Here is a 20841-nt window from a genome sequence, read left to right on the forward strand (position 1 = left end):
GAAGTGATATGACAAGCCAGCAGTGCACAACTAAAAGCTAGGACTTTCTATTCCCAAGTCACTCACCTGAAAAAAAAAAAAACTTCAGAATGAAGATTTACAGATTCCTAAAGGGTCATTACACTGAACTTGCCATTATTAGTCATATTTGCCCTCTCGAGTCCAATATTTTGTAGCAATCTAAGTGAACTGTATTTGAAGCATGACACAAACTGCAGTAACCACTCAGTGAAAAGTTTAAAAACTCTGGGAATTACTGCATCACCACATGGTTTAAAGTTTATACAGTCAATGATACCTTTAGAGCTACCACGGGAAAGCCAACACTTACCTTTAATAAGTGTGACAGAAGAACAAATACAACTATTTACATGTACATTACCTGGTTTGTGCATAAACTGTCCCGAGTTGAAACAAATGAGAGCTCTAACAGCTTATATGGGCAAAAGGCCTTCTGACAGCTGGCAAAATCCATCCCTCATCCACCTATAGAGCAGCCACGCTCACTAACAAATGCTCACAAACAAGTTCCCAGAAGTACCTGTCCTGCAACCCAAGGAAAGTGAATCAAAACTAACATTCCCTCCTTAAATGTTCCTTGTGAGTTATGGTTACATTTCCCCTTCTGGTTTTGTAGTCCTTCAGTTCTTTCAAGGCACACAGAAAATTTAGTCTGTTTTACAAATGGTGAATCTGTAGTCATCCCAGCCAGCAGGATTTCACAGGCTCCTGAATCCCTGTGTCAGCTAAATGCTTCATGGATTGCCTATAGGGGTGTCTACATTCAACATTTACATAGCTTGTTCTACAGCTAAAGGTGCCAAAAATCTTATCAGAAGAACTGTAGCTGCACATCATTTACTAGGTCAGCCTGATAATGGCAGCAGAAGCATCAGACCCTTTTGTTGAGGAAGATACCAAGACTACAAGTACCGGTTCAGAAAGCTAATTCCTCCAGCCAATAGATCAGCTGAAACACACAGGTTGCATTATGAATTCTCCTCAATGTTTTGGCATCTCTTTAAAAGCTTTTCTTAAAAGAACAGAAAAACCTTTAGATCTTCTTCATTCATCTCAAGAGAATACCGTTTTAAAAAAGTGAAAAAAATGTAATGACTGCAGAGAAGAAAAAAAGATACAAAAATGATTCCTGTGAAAAAGCAGAGGCAAATTCTTGACAGTCTTCCCCGTACAATGAAGGCAAAAAATTTCAGCTTTTAAAAGGTTGTCAGAAACAGTCAGTCAGTCATAGACCCCACTTCATGAGACACTAGAAAAAAAGCAGAGGTCTAATATGCTCATGAACAAGAGTGTCGATTTCTCACCTATCCCACCACGAACTGCTGAAGATCTACATAGTTATGAAGTGATTGCTATGAAAACCAGAACAGTTTGTCAAGTATCACTTCTCACTGTGCCACACTCTACTGTAGGTACACGGGAATTTTACAATACAGAAGAAAAGGAACAGCAGAGCTGCTGGCTTGTAAGCACAATTCTGACCTGTTGAAGGCATCCTCAATTGTGCACACAGAAAATATCATCCCTAATGAACTGTGCAATATTGTAGCAAATTAACCCTTAACAGAACAGAAGTTTCTACACATCTTTTCTGCCCTGGTATCCACACAAGGATAACTCCCCTGTGGCTTAATGCTACAGTATCATGTTAGAGCATTGCACTAGTAAACAAGAGGTGGTGACAATAGCAAAAAGTTCTGTGATTTTCAGCAACTTATGCTAGCTCTGGACAAGTCACTGTATGTGCACTTTACCAGGACTACTCATGCCTTTCCATGGCTGCAGTTTCTAGGACTTCAGGTGCAAACTCTTAACATTTGACCTGAAACTTCCGAAAGGAATTACTGAGTTTATCTAAATTGCTTCCTCATCTTCCCCTCACAGACATCTTAATTCTTTCTAGTGCAACACAATGTATGAACCTTTAAAGGGCATTCTTTTCTAAGGCAAGTGTTTCATTAACCATCATACACATCAAAAACTACTCATCTATTATTGTACCTGTTCACACTCACAATTCTAAACAAACATTACAGGCAGGTTAGTCCATAGCTAAGTATTTCAAGACTGTATAAGCCAACTCAGCTGCCCACAGAGCATGACACGTGCTGCCAGCTGTTGGCACATCTGAGGCAGCTCCTTTCTTCTCTTTTGCATAGTGCATTTACAGCTACACCACCCAACAGAGATCAAAGATGATCTGAAAGGAAACATAAGAGGATTCTTTTAACAGGGAAGCAACTTGGATAATATGGTCACTGAGTCCTCACACTTTCAATAATAATTAATTTCTCATACAGGATAAACTCCTTCAACTACAAAACACCTAGGGCATACTGTACAACAGTCTCCTACCTTCAGGCAACTTCAGCTTGTTCTCTTGAACAGAGTAATGAAGTTAATAAAACTTAGCTATGCCTAAACTATTTCAGCCGCTAAATTTTGTACTTACCCAAAAGACAATGTTGTAGCTGAAGAGCAAGTATTTGTACCAACAGCTGACTTCTGCATTAGAATATCGGTAATAGTGCATCTTCTATAGCACAGCGTCTGCACAGAAGAAAAAGAATGACAGAATTAGGTAAAGATTTCATTAATTATGTTTTTTCCCCCCCCAGGTCTCTCTTGCTCTGGTGAGAGAGGGAGTACAGTAATCTGTACCACATGCCATCCAGAGGTATTTTCAAAGTCAGCTTCCACTGACCCTACACTTCCTTTCAGTATCTGTTGCTTAATAATCTTATCTTTAAGCACCCTAGTGTTTTATCAGGGCAGGGACACCCACAAAGGAAACTCACTATAGTTAGCCTAGAATGATCTACATCAGCAAGTTGACACTCATCTGCCCTCTCACTCTTTCAAAACCATTTTATTTCTGCATTTGGCTGCTTGGACTTATCCACAAGCCCTCTGGATTGCACATCCATCAATCCAGCTAGCAGGATATCCAAAGTGGTGACCTAGAATTGCTCAGTGTCCATGGATTGCCAAATACGAAAGGTAGTTGTACCCAGCTCCCCCATATTTGTGTGTTCCTTTGCCAGATCATCTCCTGTAAGAGGTTTAATTCTCAAGAACCAAAGTCCCACCATTTAAAACCCATCTGCTCTGTAGAGTTTGGTTTGCTTCCTTATACACACAAGAGAGATAAGGTTCAACCACAACTCTCGCTCAAGTATTTCAGAGAACTACAGTTGTTCAGAGTATCATAACTAAACAACTTCTGCAGAAATGTCACGCAAAGAAAAACAGAACAAACTGTAAATTCACAGCAGGAGTGAGCACTGGCACAGCCCTCACATTCTAGACAGCTGAGTGCTGCCTAAGACAGATGAGCAGCATTTCAATCCTCCACCTCCTTGAGGTAAATGTCAGTGAAAGATTTGCAGAGGCAAGGAAACAAAAATGCAGAATTTTCAAACATCTCCTAAGAAAATGTACTGTGCCACCCTGGTCATTCACAAACAGCATGCAAAAACCAAGCACATAATTAAATTTCACAAAAATGAGGTTCTGCTGGACAAAGAGGATTAAAATATAACTGAGGCAAAAAGGCAAGCACATCATTTCAGGATTTGAAGTACAAGCATCATCTGAAGACTGACTTTTTGTTAGGTTACCCTCCCTGGCATAGGGCTTATACTCAATTGTTCAGGCCCCAGCTTCACTGAAACTATTCACAGGAATAAGAGCATTAAAAATAACCTTATTGATATGCACTACTTCCCACCTACCTCACTGTTTTGACCACCAGCTTGAAAGACATTTCCCCACGCTTCAAACAACTGCTAAGATGCACCAGACAATACCAATCACAGTATTTTAGCAGAATGAAAACGCAAAATACTTTTTTCCACATACACATTTCTAAATGCTCAGAAATGATGGGGGGGTGTATTACCAGCACTAGCAAGAAGCTGTCCTGTAATAGCACACAGCTCCTCAGACAGGTATTAGCTTCCAAAACACCTGCCTGTCTTAAGAGCTGATTTGGCTTGCTCCGTGCTTACCTTCATCAGAATTCTTCTGGTGGTTCTTGACAGACCACTGAACACTGCATGGCAGGTAGAGGAGTAGCATAATACATTTAAAGTGCAGGTATGTGATTTTTTCCCCCCCTAACACTACAAACAAATTAAGCAGTCCACTCAAGACAACACAGTCACCTTCCCTGTGTTTATACTAAAAGCAGTCATGTTTCCTAACACAGAAGGCATCTGTTACCAGTCTAGAAAACTGCTTGTCAGTAATTCACTTTGTTCACAGCACAGGCTGCATAGCTATGGTTAGACAATGCTAAAAACACTTGGAAGATTAAAGCAGTATGTGGGCAGCACAGACTAATAACGTTCTCCACTGTGTTTCAGACAAAGCAAATCACTTTGTGTCAGCTGACAGTAATCACCCACTCACAGCAATAGGAATTTCTAAAAATTAAATACAGAGCACTGCTGCTTTGGTAGAATATAATTTTCTCTTGGTGTTTACAGCTTTAGTGAGAAGGGAAAAATGTAGTCATTCATCAAGAAGCTACTGCCATTTCCAAAGCTTTTCGACACCCACAGTTCCACTCTTACCTTCAAAATGCTACAGCAGTGATACTCCCAATATGTATTACTAACTCTCATAAAACAGCTGATGTGATCTTATTAACTAATATAATGTAGATATACAGAGAAACCCTCATGGATAAGATGTTAAGTGTAGAACAACGGAAACAAAGCCAGTTTGATCTGTTAGTCAGTTAGATCTAGGTCCAAAAATTCTTTTAATCCTTCAGACACGTGTACTTAACACGGCAGACCTAAGCCACACTGAAGTTCCAAGTCCAGCCAATACTGCCACCATACAGAGAGCCCTGATCCCCTTCCCTGCCCCTCCTAAAACCCACAACCATTAATCAAACTACTCAGTGGAGCAAACAGCCACACAGCAAAGCGCTAGGAAATCTTCAGATCCATCCTGTAATCTTGTACCACACACCAAGAAGTAAACAGTTTTAAGCCTTCCAATCCACCTTGCCCAGAGCACGTGCACATGCCAGTGTGGGGGCAGTCAGGAGGGTGGCAGAAGAACAAGGATGGGAAAGCAAAAGCAGTGGCAGCTTGAGTGTGCCCATGGAAACACAGCACCCATCCAGTGCCAGCCTATACCAGCAGTACCCCTGGAGCCAACACGCTGAAATGGATGAAGCTGGGGGAACAGAGGCACAACTGAGGCAAGAGGGAAAAAATTGTCGTTTACCAAGCTGTTGGCTTCTCCACCACTGTTCATCAATACAAAGCATTCCATCTATGTGAAGCTGGTGAAGCAAATGGGCAAAGAATATGCTGAGGAGCAAGAATTTTTAAAATACAGCAAGAGATGTACTTTGGTCTATGACTTTTTTTATATGCCTCAATTCCATTCCATCAAGGCCAAATCTATATCAAAAAGCATCAGTTCATTCAAGACATAGTGCCATTAAAAACAATTGTCATTCTTTGAAGGTGCTCAATCATTAGGGGTTTTTGTGAAGGTAAAAGGCAGCCTAATCCCTGACAAGGCAAAATTCAGAGATATTTTTAGGACCTTCTAGAAATGGAACAACTAAGAGGCACCTATAGACTGCTCTTTCCACATCCTAGAGAGAAGCTGACCACCAGAGGGGTTCAGAACAGTACCTGGGTGCCAGCCATCAAATCTTCACGTGAAGGGGATGAGCTGGTACAGAAAAAAGGCAAGATAAACTGACAGGATTTGATGCTCTTATGGGCTAATCTGCTCCTGGAAACAGACAGTCCTGATGACTCAGGAACTCCAAGCAAGCATGTGTCATTTTGCAATTTTGTCTCCAAGGAACTCAGACTAGGGCCTCAAAAAGAACAGACAAGCTTCTCTTAAGGATAAAGTACAGTTTATTTAGTTCTGCTGCAGTTCAGATGAGCAGAGAAATATTTGTTCAGTCTTAGAAGAAATCTGAGGATTAATCAACAACAGGGTATTTTTTTTAAACCTGAAAGACTTGTGATGAAAGACAGATATCATTAATACCTGTTCCACCAGAAAATAATGGCAAATAACAAATCTCAGAACTAAATGGAAAACATGGCCAAAGCTAGACAGAATTCTTAAGACATCATCTTTTGGGACCCTTATTTTGTACTGTGCTGAAGGCTCAAAAACCCTAAAGAATATTTCAAGCAGAAGTTGCTCCACTGTAAGCACTAAAAAACAATCCTCAGAGAACAAATCCCCAACCTACTGGGGAGGGTTTCAATGTTTCAGTGACCAGGGTTTATTCTAATACTGCATCACAAACTACAGCTTAGGAAAACTTGTCAGAAACATACATCAGTGTTTCCAAACCCCAAACAAGGAACCCATAATTCAAAAGAGCTCCACTCCAGGTCTCTATACCTCATACATTATGCTGCACTTTTGGCCAAGCCACTACATTTGTGTGGATGAGTTGCATCCAAAACACCATGCAAGTGCCCAGAACTCAGAGGAACATTCAAAAAGCAGACACCCCACATTTTTGGGAATAAGCTACATGGTCATCAAGAACCTCTTCTTAACTCCCTACTCGACTAACATCACCAATCCCTTGGCATAAAGGCTCTACACTGCACAACTGTAATTCAAGGAGCCATTCAAGCTATTTATGGAATATTTTCAACTCTGTTTGATTTCTTAAACTAACAGACCTACACTAAAGACTTGTAAAAGGCAAGCAGTACTGTTCTCACAGTAATTCAAAAGCTCTAACAGAGAGCAAGAGCAGTTCTACCAATTTCACTTGCCACTGATCTTCATACAGAAGATACAGTTGGCTGGTCTTGCTTCCACGAGATGTATTTATTCCTACTCAGCAACAATAAGCTGCCACTAATATTAAAAGATTGGATCCAAAGATTCCATATCTTCATTTATACAAACCAGTCACAATGTCAGTCAATGACACTGTACAATGGAAGTCTTGACAATATAAATTCAAACTACAAATATTTTAGTTACTGACACTGAGGAGAGGCAAAACTCAATTATCTACAGAATTTTACTATATTGTGGAAATTTAGTACAATGACCTCAGGGTCACTGAAGGAATAACTGAACAGATAAGGTAGTTTCTTGTTGTGTGCTTCAACACACAGAGGTGCTTGACAAAGGTATCAACTCAAAGGCAAGGATCTCTTACCTTTAAGAGATCCTAGTCCAAGGAAAATCTGCTCGAAGTAGCTGACTGCCAACAAAGCATATACTACTCCACATTCTGACTTAAAGCAAGAGATGGCACAGGAAACAGAGAAAAGGAAATGTTACATGTAAGCATCTAAAAGCCAGCAATTTTCCAAACATAAGGAGAGCACAGTAGAAGAGAGATAGATCCTTTTGGAAAATACCCATCTCTTTATTAATATTTAAGAAATACAGAGAAGAGCAGGAGCATAGGATGCAGGGCCTTCACTGACCTTATCCTCAAAAGCACTATTGGATAAACCTCTGGAGTTAAAAGTCAGGTGGATTACACCAAAGTAAGTGACAACAACACTAGATACTATCACTACAGTTCAATAGGTGCCTCAATAACATCTTAGAAAAGTTTAAAAAATACTTAGTGTCTATGAAAACTTTCTTTAATAAATCTATTGACCAGTTGCACCTGAACAGGACCTTGCCTGTGCTGCAATTTGTTCACTATACACAACACGCCACAAGTAATTTCCTTTTACTTCACAGAAAGTTCAGGTATTGGGAAACGCAGAAGTCAGTCATTCTGAGCAGGAATTTATTCACTCCAGGGTGTAAAACCTGTCAGAACAAGTAACTAGAATAATCTTAGCTGACCCAAACTTCTCAGCTGCTTTCTCCTACCTCTCATGACAGCAGATATACACCCACTTTCTGTAACATCAACAGTTGTAAGGCAAAACTCAAAGTCTTAATTTAAAAGAAGCATGTAATTTGATTTTTTTCCCTTCTAACAGAAGGTTTTGGAAGCCTTACAAAGAAAATACTTTATCTGAGGAGCCAGAGCTTCCAGTTTGGAGAAGATTTTTACGTCTATTTAGTAATCCAACAGTAACAGAACCTATTTTATACACTTTGCCTGCTCCCTCCCATACCTCCACACTGACCAAAAGGTTTCAAGAACAGAATGGGTCCCTCCATTTGCTACACCACTTCATATCATAAAAAAAGATAGGAAGCCACCAACTTTCTTTGCTGACAAATACACTCTTTCTTCAGAGAACATCCTAAACTTTTATACACATTGTGACTTTTCTCCACTTCCAGCAATGACGCTTCTTCGGTCTCCAGTTATATTTCAGTCTAAAAGAATATACCTTTATTTTCTCTTTTCATAACAGAAAACCCCCGAGAGACTGATTATAGCAACATGCAAAAAACAAGTGATGAGCATGTAATTTGCTTTGGGTTTTGTGGTTGGTTTTCTTAAAAATGTTCCTTGCTTTGGATATAACGTGCAGTCTGTCTACATCCACACCATATTTCTTAGCCTTCACACTGAATATTCCTACACATAAATTATTATACAGAAACATATATATTACATATAATAAAATAGATATTTATTTTAACAGTTTAAATCAAATCAAGGCATTTCTTAGTTAAAAAAAATTATAAATTCCAGGGTTGAAATCTGATCTCCAGTAATGAGAATACAAAGAAATGACTGCAATATCTGGATAATACTAGCTACATTCACCACTTGTTCAGTTTAAACAATGCTGACTCCATGTCACAGAAATAAGATGTGGAGTTCGATCCATAAAACCGCCTTTTTTTTTTTCTCCATTCACATCCCAATTAACAGGGCCTTAATTTCAACACCAGAGGAGCACTCATTTCAAATGAGGCACCCGGGAACGCTGCATTTTGGGGAAAGGCATGGGGGGTTTGGGGACAATGCTCTCAAAGCTCTCTTTTGCTGCACTCCACCTCCAGCAGCTACATTTGTAACACAACCAGGACAGCCTCATCTTACTTGCCAAGGACGACAATCACCAGCTTACAAGCCACAAGACAAAATGGCTTTGTGGCCACGTAGACAGCTCAACCATCCTGTAATTCACCTCTTTATCTCCTTTCTGGTAAGGAAACACTCATGAAACTTGCAAAACCCAACTAGAAGATAAACCTCTAAGGCAGCACTGGAAAATCTTACAGATGTGACAGAACAGCCTTCACCAATGTCTCACAATCCTAGCCACTGCCAGCTCTTCAGCAGAATAAATGTCTCAGCCTAAATACACAGGAACAAGGTAATGCTTTGGGAATTATAGTAAGTAGGCTTGCAGAGCACCCTGCACATGCTACCACACCACAGGGAAGATTAAAAAGACAAAAAAACAATGCTGCTTCAGGACAAGCCCATGCTTGAACAGCTCCAGCCCTTCCCCCAAAACACAGAGCTCTGGCAGGTCGTGAGAAAGCCTTGACTGTCTCGCCCAAAGTCTCTGTATCCGCCCCTGGGGAAGGAGGAAAAACAGGCTTTCCACCTCTCAAGATGATGCCAAGAACAACACTGTGCCATTTAGAGATCAGGGCAACAAAGGTTGGGAAGGGACACAATCAGTGCTCCTTCCAACACAGACCTCAGTCTCTACAACAGCTAATTACAAACATGCCAGCAGAATTAGAAGGTGCAGAGCTTAGACACAAACACTTCCTAACCTGTGCCTTCAGTAAAACGAGAAACGTACCTCCTGATGGAAAAAACGTGACAACACAGGAAACTGCCATCTGAATGGGCTGACAGCACAGCGTTACAGGCTACACAAGCAGCCAGCACAGATAAAAGAACAGCACAGAGCTCAACTAACCTTGCCTTCTCACTTGCCCCAGCTGGACAGGCTCTTTCAATTGAACACCCTGTTTTGCAGGAGCAGACTACTTCTATGACCACTTTGTCAAAATATCCTTTGCAAGCTCAGCACGGTGGACACCTGGCAAAGAAAGCTGCTTTGTTGTCTTCCAAGAGCCTTCTCTTCAGCAATTGCTTTCCAAGAGCCATCTCACTAATTGCTTTCCATTAGTTTCAAGTCAGATAACTTTTCTGATGAACCTTCCTGCTCCACAGGCTTGCCGTGCAGCCAAACTGAAATAACTTAGTACTCAGGGCAGGGTAGAAAGCTTTGCTGTTTTTACCCTTTATGAGATACAGCTACACCACTGCAGGCATATTTCACCCCCATGAAGTCCATCCCTGAGCACCATCTAATAACAAACCGTTGAGGGAAAAGCAATATGCATCAAAAGAATCAGTTCCATACCCTGGCAGTCAGAAAGCTACTGGACAAAGTCCAACCTCTCAGGTGTCTCCCTTCAGATCCAAATTACTTGAGGTTATTCCCTTTGTTTTATGTTCCAGAAGTTTCTAGATGTCAATGAACATATTTCAACATCCATTTTATGCCCCAAAGCAAGAATATGCAACTTGCCAAGCTGAACAAATGAGGTTTTTTAAAATACTAAAATTCACAGCATTCAGCTGCCTCCAAATACTCTGCTTCATCCTGTAGCTGCAAGTGCAGCAACTCAAACACCTGACTGTTGCCTTCAAGTCCATTAATTATTTAAAACTCCTTTCAAGAGATACTCAAGTATCAATTATTTAGTCTTTGAGCAGGAAACAAAAACCAGTAAAAGAGGAAAAGAGATTTCTGGAAAGAGCTGTTGGGCCACATGAACATATTTGGGGTTGTACCCTAACAACCTGCCTGAAACAGAATGAGAATGCCAAAATAAAACAGCCCCTAAAGCCAAGAGCCCACGTGCACACACAAGCTTATCAAGTGCCTGAGCCAATTAGTGCCAAAGAGCCCCAATTACATCAAGGAGTTTCAGGATAAAGTTTATCAGTTAAGTATAAATGCCTGTTCTTTAGCCCGGGAGCATAAAACAGAAAAGATCTCTTCTAATACCACAGAAGCTCTTTTACAATACCAAGACAACTTCCAACAATGCTTACTACAAAGATCAAGGGGAAGCAGAGCCTTGTGTTTATGACACCCTTGCCTTTCCCACTCAGATTTATGTTGCAGACAGGTAGAGATATTACAAAAGAAAGGTCTTAAAAAATACGGTTTAGGCCCTGCTACTCTAGCTAAGGTAGCAGTAGCTTCTAAGTTCCCATAAGAAAAAATCAGAGCAATGAAAAGTCAGTTAACACAGCAACCTATTCTGGTAAGAAAAATAAGTTTGCACCTGCATAAACAATAGATCTGTCCCATGAGAATCAGTGAACAAAATATGTAAGCTAACCAAAAATAGAGAGATTTGACAGACATACACCCTATCCATTTACCAACCAATAAACTGAATATCAGTATATTGTGAGCCAATTAGATCTAACACAGTACCTTCTGACACTTCCTATAAATATGAGCTTTCTGAATAAAGAATTGGCTATTCTGCATGAAGAAACCAAGTCCCATCTGCTCTTTATTGCAACAGGTTTAGCTTAGGGAGGAGGATAGGCCTAAGATTTTCAGCTTTTGCACAACTTCCGAAGAGAATGACACAAAGAGCTTTTACCCTAGAGAAGAGCAGAAATTCTTCCACTCACTTATGTGTATCATACATAAGCTGTGCTACAGTGAAAATAACAAAACACTGTTGCTTGGCCCCAAAGAGTTGAAGAAAGACAGGAAACACTGAAGCAAAACAAGTGCTGATTCCTTCCCCCTGCCAAACAAGGGCTGAGGCACAGTTTGAACCAGAGAAGAAAATAAACTTATTTTTAAACCCAGTTAAGAGCCTTGGGCTTGGATATAGTTCATATTGTGGCCAGCATATTTTGTTTTCATTTGTTAAAGGCTTTCTGCACAAGTGATAACAGAATTCACGTGAATAATCAAATAGAGTGGTTCTTCTCTCTGAGGGCTTCAATTCCAAGACTTATGTCAGATTGGCCAAAAAGTTTAGCAAAAGCCTAGCCATTCAAGGCAGTGGTTTCAACTGCAATTATCACGATCTCTTACACAGTCAATTTTTAAGGATCACCACTTTCGCAGGTGATCCTCAACACATGCACTTCGTTATCATCTTCACCTGTGACATTCCCGAAATAGAAGAATTTGCCCAACAATGATTTTTCAGCTGACTGACCATCTGAAAGCAGATTTTATCCAGAATATAGTTGTTTTAGAACACACACACACAAAAAATCAAATATGACCTTCAGCTATAGTTAAATAGTACATTTAAAAATAAGCCATCAGAGCTTAGACATTTCAGCCCCACCCCTTCTTTTTAGATTGCTAAATCAAAATTCAGATTCCTGTATCCTTGGGAAGATCCACAGCATTAGTCTTTAAAATCCACACATAACTAATTTTGATAAGCTTTAGCCTGACTATCTCTGATATTGTTCTTAACCTTCAAGAGATACTTTTGTCTCAGCATGAGCCAAAGGATCATGGAGAAGGATCCCGTTGCTACCCAAACTGTGCCGGGGGCTGAAGGCAGCATCAGTAGCTCCACCCAAGCCACCAAGAACACAGCTCTGGAAGAGACAGAGACTTTAGGACTGGGCCATACCAGAGAGGAAGACACATGACCATCCTCTGGATCTAGAATATAACCTCTGCATCTAGAAATAACTTCTGCTTAATTCCCCTTTAGTAACAGCCTGCACCATTTACTGTTTGATGGTCTAATTTACTTTATCTGAGCTACTTCAGCTTGAAGCAAAATGAGAACCACAGCATGTTCATTCATTTTGTGAATTGCAGCTGTATTAGCCTTAGAAACGCACCACAGGTGGCAAAGTATGAAAGTCTGTTCTACCAAAAAACAGGAAGTTTTGACACAAGAACCCACAGTGCAAAGTAACATGGCACGGAGAGCTCACAAATGACTGAAATCTGCAGATTTTTCCATACCCCACCCAGGTGAAGCTTTTTGTAAAAGCAAAAAAAAAAAAATAAAAGCAGGATCTGTGGAAGAGTTTTGACAATCGCTCTGTGAACTCCACTTCCCCCAATGAGAATCCTGAACTAACACAGGGAGATCAAAACAAGAGTTTAATTTATCCACACTTATCAGTGCTCAAACTGCACCACGCCTAATCCACAATGAGAAACTTGATAGACTATGAGAATCAATTGTAGCAGTTTGTCAGCAGAAAAATTCCTCTTTTTTCCAAACACTCGTTTACAGGTAATGGCACACTAGTAGCCACCCACTAAAGCTTCATAAACTAGATAAAAATACCTTCTAAGAAAATCAGAGGACAGCCTCAAAACAAAGCAATTCAATATTCCTCAGTTTTTCATTAGAAACAGACAAACTCATTCGCCATCCAGATATAACCAATTTCATAAGACATCATTGTTGATAATTTTCTTGCTACACCCAAGAGCAAAAAGTTATGCCTTCAAGACCCAGGAAAGCATCCCAATTAAACAGCATCTCGGGGCTCAGAGTAAGGACTTTTTATGGTCCTTTCATGAAGTATTACAAGGCCTAACGCTAGTAAAATGCAGCCCAGAACACACCCCCTTGCAGTCCTGTTAGGTATGTTACCTATGTGAAGGCTCTGCATAGACACTGCTCCTAGCAAAAGATCACACTGTTTCTTTCTTTTCTGACACCCTCCTGCTCCCCACAAGGAGGCAGGAAGGACAGGAAAGAGACCTTAAACAGGAAACAGTAAGATTAGCTTGTCTACAATGCACTGAATGTCAGGGAAAGCCTGTGCCCAGAAACAAGAATAGGACTTAAGTGAGGTTTTCTTCTGATTTGGGGACTGGAGATAACGCTACAACACAAAGGAGGCTACAAAGAAACCTAACTGGATCAACTTACATTACAAAAAAAAAAAAAAAAAAGAAAAAAAAAAAAATCACACGGAGCACACCACCCAGCTTTCCATGACTGCAATTTAGACCTAGACTGCACCTTCAGCAAGTCCACCTGGGAACAAGATCAACAAACATAAAACAAAATGCAAACTGTGTAACTTACTTGCACACTGTTTTTTCAATATAAATTAACTTCTAAACTTTCGGAATGCTATTTCTAAGAATTCCTGTTTCAATGGAATTATAGTTTTGAGCAAGACAACCTTCTAAAGACAGGCAACAACACTATATTCCATCCTCCAAGAACAGAGATAAAAGGATATAGATCACAACCTAAAAGTACTTTCTTCCAGAGTCATTAACCAAAGGATAAAGAACACCCTTCTACCAACACAAGTGTCCTGATTCCTGTGAAAAAAACACACAAACCAAATCAAAAGCTGCAAAGTAGTTTCTGCCACAGCTCATTCCTACTTCACACCAGTGTCTAGACTTGAATTCCCACCTGAGCCCTTCCGTCTGCACAATTCTTCTGTCACGAAGATAGTGCTAGCACCTCAACCTTGCACACCAAAGCACTTCAAGTTTCACACGTTTATTGTGAGTATAAAGTGACTCAGTACTGATGCCTTACTCCCTGCTGGAGGCAGCCAGGAAAGAGATGGATCATCTCACCAGAGAGCACTTATCAACAAGACACACCCTGTGCTTCCATTCTCTAGGAACTGCTTTCCTTCCATTTTATCCAGAATTCCAGGTCACAAGGCTTATGTCACTGTAACAAACAAAAACCCAACCAAACTAAAAAGCAGCGCTAATTGAACTTTGTCCTGCAAGTTTTTTTAAAACATCCTTCACACTTCCACCACCACCTCCTTGGAAGCGCTACTAAAGAAAGGAAAAACCACCCAAACAAGTGGTTTCTTTTACACCATAGGTTAGATTCCTTTGTGCGGTTTCATTTATGTATTTATTTTTTAATCCAGAATGCCTCAAAATGAAACTGCTAAGTCAATATAGTGCATGGAAGGCAAAGCAGGAGCCAGAGCAGAACTGACCACGGAGCATCTCCTGTGGTACCCCCCGCGCTCCACAGCCGGGCCTGTCACGGCAGGAGGCTGAAAGGGTGTCAGACAGGTCGCTCACTACCACAGCCTACAGGTAATTAAAGTTAAGATATTTTCAAAATTAAATTACGGGCCTCAACCCTTACACCCACGGCGCCGCTGCTCCCTCTAAGCAGCCTGGGCTCAGGGCAAGGTCTGGCAGCAGCCGGGCCGACGGCGGACAAGGAGCGGGCAAACTCCAGCTGCAGCACTCCGAAAGGCCTTTTTCTATTATTTTAATTTGTATTATTATTTTCCCCCCTCGTAGCACCTCAACGAGACAAGCCAGCGTGAACTCCCAGAGGAAGCCTCGCCCGGCCTCTTGGGCTTCCTTTAGTGGACAAGGACAATGGCAGGGGCTCGCCGTAGCCCCGCGCTCTCGGGAATCTCAGGCAGCCGGAGGGCTGCTCCCGCCCGGCCCCGGGGATGCTGCAGGGAGCAGCAGACTGCTCCGGGGAGAGGGGGCAGAAATGCCGGCGCTGCAAGGTGGGGGGAGAAAGGAGCACTCCGGAGCACGGCACGACCCCCGGGGCAGGCGGATGCCCGGGCGGGGCGGCAGGGACTCACCGGGGCAGAGCCTGCTCGCTAAGTTTCGCCGAGCTGGGCGGAGGGCGAGGCGGCGGCGGGCGTAGGCGGGGGTCCCTCGGGTGCCTCAGCTAGTCCATGGACACGGCGGCACTCCCGGAGCCTCCTCCCCCGTCAGTGAGCCCTGCTGGTGAGCCAGGCGTGCCCCAGAGCAGAGCCGAGCCAAGCCAAGCCGCCCCACCGCTCTCCCGCCGGGCCGAGGCAGCGCGGAAATGAGTGTCCGGGCCACGCCCGCTCCGCACGCAGCCGTGCTCCACACAAAGGGGGCGTGCAGGAAACCCGGCCCTGCCTCCGGACCCCGCGGCTTCTCCCGCTGTGACCCGCCGGCAGTCGTTTCCCCTAGGGCCGGGCGGAGGCTGTGGGCCCCAGCGGCCCCCGCCCCGCACCCCGGGGAGCGCGGCCCAGCCGCGGCTTCGTTACCTTGGGCTCGTTCCGTGTCCGGCCTGGCCGCGTCCCCCGGCCGGCCCTGCGGAACGGGCTCAGCCCTCAGCGGCGCCTCGTACCGCCGCACGGCTTCGGAGCATGAACCGGCCTGTCAGGGACAGCTCACGCCGAGCTCGGCATGGCCGAGCCTACCTGGAGAGCCGGAAGGCGAAGGATAGACATTAAATAAAACGACCCCCAAGAGTATTTTGTGTCCTCAGGCGTGCCAGGGCTTTTACACCTCCCAGGAGAGACACTGAGGAGAGAGATGGAGGGAGAGGGAGAGCTGAGCTGTTCAAACCCCTGCAGTGAGCAGGTGAGGGCTCCCACCTGAGCAGGTGGGAAATGCTCCCCTCCCGCCTCGCTTGGCTTCCAACCTCCAAGCTCTCCTTCTGTTCCCTTTCCACACCTTGAGGTCTCTCTGGACACAGGGAAACATTTCTGTCACCTTCATTCCCTTTCTCAGATACAGAGCAGAACTGATGTCTTCAGTGCCTCGCTAACGATGAAAATACATTTGTGTGAGGGAAGGCAAGGCCGAGGGAGGTAGTGCAGCACCACGCGTGCTCTTACAGGCTGCCTCGTATTGTCTGCACTTCTTCACCTGCTGCAGCCCTTGGACTTTGAGGAATTCCTTATTCCCCCCGGATCAGGAGCAAGCCCGCTCACAAAGACGGCAGCAATCGCACTGAAATGAAAGGAACTGTCAAGCAATCGAATGGTGTGAGCTTAGCACTTCTCTAGTGTGCTAATTCTCCACTCATCAAAGCTGACAACCAAAAGCGTGCTAGAATTAATGGCGAATGCACGGTTCCCCTCACCCGTGCCCTTCTGATGTCTGACAAAGCAGATACACACCAGTGTGTCACCCACTCGCCGCTCACATGATCGAGATTCCTTCTCTTTTCCCACATGCAGTTGTTTAAATAAATGGGGGGTTGGGTTTGGGTTTTTGTTTGTTGTTGGATTTTTTTTTAAAGGGAGGGGGAGTATTTACCAGCCTCCCCCAAGCTTGCTCAGGACTTCTTAGGATACCAAAGCAAAATTGAACTGAGTGTTAAAGCTGACAAAAGAAGCCAGAAGAACTACCTGAATTTTAAGTAGACTCTAAGAGGGGAAAGGGAGCTCGGAAAGGTCACTAGATTATCGGATGAGAGGAACTAGAAGAGCTCCTTTCTCCATCTCAGAAGTACTGAAGTAATCTCGCAGAGCACTGAGTCATGTCTTCAGAAAGTCCAGAGCCAAGGCAGAAAGCTCTAGTATGCTGATTCTGTAAGAGATAGGACGATGGTGCAATAGTAGCTGCTAAGATTCAACGGGGAAAATGGGAAATTTCAGGGAAATCCAGCAGCTTTAGGATGTAAGAACTGTGGAATTAGGAAGGGCATTTGTCGATAAAATAAGGTTCTCTTGCAATTTACCATTTGTAAAATGGTTAGTGTTAGCAGTTGACAGCATAGTTGAATTGACTGTGTTCACTGTTAGCATGGAGCTGGTTCAAACAGCCTCTCCGTGTCCCATTTATTTGCCTTTGACATTATCTCCGCACAGTGCTTCACTGTGTTGCCAAGAAAATTGGAGTAAAAATCTCATCCATCACAGAAACCATTAACTAAGTGCTAGGGCAAATTGGAACACTCTTAAAAGAGTCACTTCAGCAGTAAGAGGCGTAATAATCCTGCAGGAATGAAAATAGGAAATCCGAATTTTTAAGTGCACATGTGCAGGCACTCATGTATGGTTTGTCAATGCTGTTTTCCTCTGACTACTGCAAAACGTTTTTTCTAAAATTAATGAAATCATCATGAGCCGTTGCTGGTGGAAAATGGCCTGACCAGAGCTGTTCACCACTGCATATGTTCAACATTATCACAAAATACCATTTTTCAGTGTAAAAGAAAGTCTATTTATGGAGGGAGGCATCCAGAAGTCAGAGTTGTAGTTGGAATTGTCATGTGGTTTTGATAATTATGAGTGTGCAAGGAAACAAAGCCCACAGAAGCTACTGAGAGACCTAAGCAACTTCAAATATAAAGAAATAAGTAGCTGGATCTAAAAGAGAAAGCAGAAATATTTTAGGGGAAGCCTTTATAACACATTCGAGATCAGATGGAACTGGTCAGATAGAACGGAACCAGATGGAACTGGTCCTCAATAAAATTGGAGGGGATCGGGCTGAATCAGTGATTTAAGTTTGTCCTCAGTCCCAGAGCGTTTCCCCACCTCCCCCTGCTGTTACCAGCGGCTGTCGCACCTCTCTGCTCCCGTCCCCTCGAAGCAGCCACGCACACTCCGGCAGGAGCAGAAATTAGTGCCACAAAAGCGCAGTAGGTTACATTTTGTAAGTCTTGCAATGAGTCTGTTAATAATTTATTCCCTCCACTTAGAAATATCTATATACCACGGACCGTGTCAGTCAACACAGTATATCCTGCCTCCAAGTTTGTTATTCTTAAAAGGAAAATGTCCATACAAGATCGCAGGAATAGATGGATTTTCCAAGAGCTTTCTTCCAGCCGAATCGGACCCTACAGCGCTCTGTTCCTGGAACCTGTTAAGCAAATCTTGTGCTGCAGAAAACCCCAGGGTTCACCGCTCACCTGCACTTTGGCTGGGTAGCAGTGACATCCAGCGGTGCGGAGAGAAAGAGAAACTGGTTTTTTTTTTTTTTTCTTTTTTTTTCCTACCACAGTGCATCACAGGAAACGTATCAGAAAATGGCAGGGATCCTTTGGCATTCCCGTCTCGTGGATATTCGCGAATGGCACCAAGGGCAGGCAATCTGACAGCCATGGGAACAGATAACGCACATGGGGAAACAAAAAAGCAGAACCAAAACCACCCTCTGGGCCAGACCATCTTTTTAATGGCCCTAAAACGACACTGCAAGTAGAAAATACAATTGGTGATCCCTAAAGTTCAAATAAAAAGCACTTTTCTATATTACACCTACATCATTGACTTCACAGCATTTTCATGCTGGAAATGTTTTCATTAACCCCAGTCATGTGCTGAAAGAAAAGATAAATGAGCTGACAAACAAGGAAAAGTTGATTGAAGAGAAATTACTACGGCAGAGTTTTGTTTCTCAAGCCCTACCCTTGCACTTTGTGCACTTTCCCACCGACCTATCTTCAACCTTAAAGATGAAAATAAATAGAATATCATACTGCATGGGTGCAAAATGCACATCTCAGAATAACAAACTTTTACATATTAATTTCCAGTAACCAGCTGAGTGTTAAAATGTGATATTTAATATGCTGAAAAGTGATTTAGATTTTGGGTACATGTAATGTTAAAAAGAAAAAAATATCGAAACTTTAAATGCATACAAGGAACTAGGCCAGCAGAGGTAGCTGTTAGCACAACAAAACCAACAACTGTACTTTTTTTTTCAGTGAACATTCTAAATTCAGTCTGCAGTATTGGAAATTCACTTAGATTTAATTTGCTCCCCGTTTACTATTTTGCTCTAATTTTAGTTATTTGGGTTAGCCCATTTCCAATGGTAATCATCTGTTCCTAGCTCCTATGTGCCACCTATTTTCAATCCTTCACATTTTTATTCTGTCAATATGGGGTTCAGAAAGGATGAGTCAACTCCAAAGAATCCCAAGGTTGGCTTGAAAAAAATAATCAGATTTATCAATAACAATTTTTCAGAACAATTTCAAATGTCATTTTCACCTTCTATGGCTCCAAATGTTGACTTGATTTCTGAAAGAGAGGGTTAGAAAACTTTGAAATGCAAGTAAGCTTATATAACTTTCAAACAAGAAGTGCACTAACTGTTTACGGGAAATAATGCTGTTCAGAGCAGTAAAAGACCTCGGGCTGATATGGTTTCTGTATACATCCCTCTGGGGAATCTGACAGAACAGAGAACTTTCAGTTTCCATGAGTACTTTAAAAGACTTCATGGGCCTTTCTAAAAATGTTTTCACACTATAGGAACACTTCAGCCTGGGGTAGTGTTAGTGATTTATATGTTAGACAGCCATTATACTTCTAATGAACTTTCCAAATGCTGGACAACATAGCTTCCTGCTTCTGTTTCCACTCCCTTTGGGCAGGCTGAGAGCAGGGCTGCAGCCCCATGGCATCCTTGCCATCATCTAGGGCTCCCTGCAGTCTGACTGGGCAGCCAGAGCTGACGGAGTGGATGGAATTCAGTTGCTTGTAAAGAGATACTTTCCAGATGCAGCAGGTTCTACAGGCACTTCACTTTATCTTCAATTTCTTGGAATTTATCTGGCTTCCATCCCATTCTCCAAGGACTGTTTATGCCTTTCACATTTCATGTTTATGTGAAATGCACAAACAGCCCTTGGGAAAAGGCCTGAAATGCAGGTCTAAGATCAGTACCTCCTTTGCTGGTCCTTGTGCAAGATCTATTCACTGGAAATGGCAAAGCTTTCTATTTCCCATGGGAAAGAGAACTCAGAACTCTACAGAAGCCACCATCCAGAATACTCCAGCTGTAAGATCATTGTTATTTATTAGCCTCTTGCAACTATAGGAAACTGTAGCTCACACCCATTGCTTTTAGCATCTCTTGTATTTCCTACCACTTGCACTCCCAAGTATCCATATGCAGACTGCACACAAGTGGACGCTCACACAATGCTCTGAACTTTTTAGGGCCCTTGTGTCAGCACATGATGCCAATACTGCCTTTCAGGGGTAAAACCCAGGAAAAGAATCCCTCAGGCACAATTCTTTATTTCATGGTTCTCTGCACCTGTCCATGGCTCCGAGGAGATCCTCTATAGAGGAAGTCCATATCACAGAATCGATTTGCTGCTCTACTCTCCAAATCCTGTTCCTTCCCCCAAAACAGTCAAACACAAATTTCAGCTGACAGTGGTATACATGAGTCCAATTTCTAT

The 20841-nt window shown here is 42.6% G+C and overlaps 1 protein-coding gene across 2 annotated transcripts in view; it reads right to left on the reverse strand.

Moving 5' to 3' along the window:
- Positions 1–16237, reverse strand: part of TSPAN14 (tetraspanin 14) — a 34371-nt gene extending 18134 nt beyond the window's left edge. The window contains exons 1-2 of one of the 2 annotated variants that reach the window (XM_088168854.1): positions 15947–16237; positions 2474–2571 (exon numbers count right to left, since the gene is read on the reverse strand). In XM_088168854.1, the coding sequence (XP_088024980.1) occupies positions 2474–2554 (81 nt within the window). In that variant the 5' untranslated portion in view covers positions 2555–2571; positions 15947–16237. Of the gene's footprint in view, positions 1–2473; positions 2572–15508; positions 15745–15946 lie in introns of those variants that run through there. The other variant, XM_014877991.2, reaches the window with a different exon arrangement.
- Positions 16238–20841: the final 4604 nt, after the last annotated feature.

The sequence above is a fragment of the Sturnus vulgaris genome, chromosome 8, assembly GCF_052056855.1.
Source record: "Sturnus vulgaris isolate bStuVul1 chromosome 8, bStuVul1.hap1, whole genome shotgun sequence".
Taxonomy (NCBI): Eukaryota; Metazoa; Chordata; class Aves; order Passeriformes; family Sturnidae; genus Sturnus; species Sturnus vulgaris.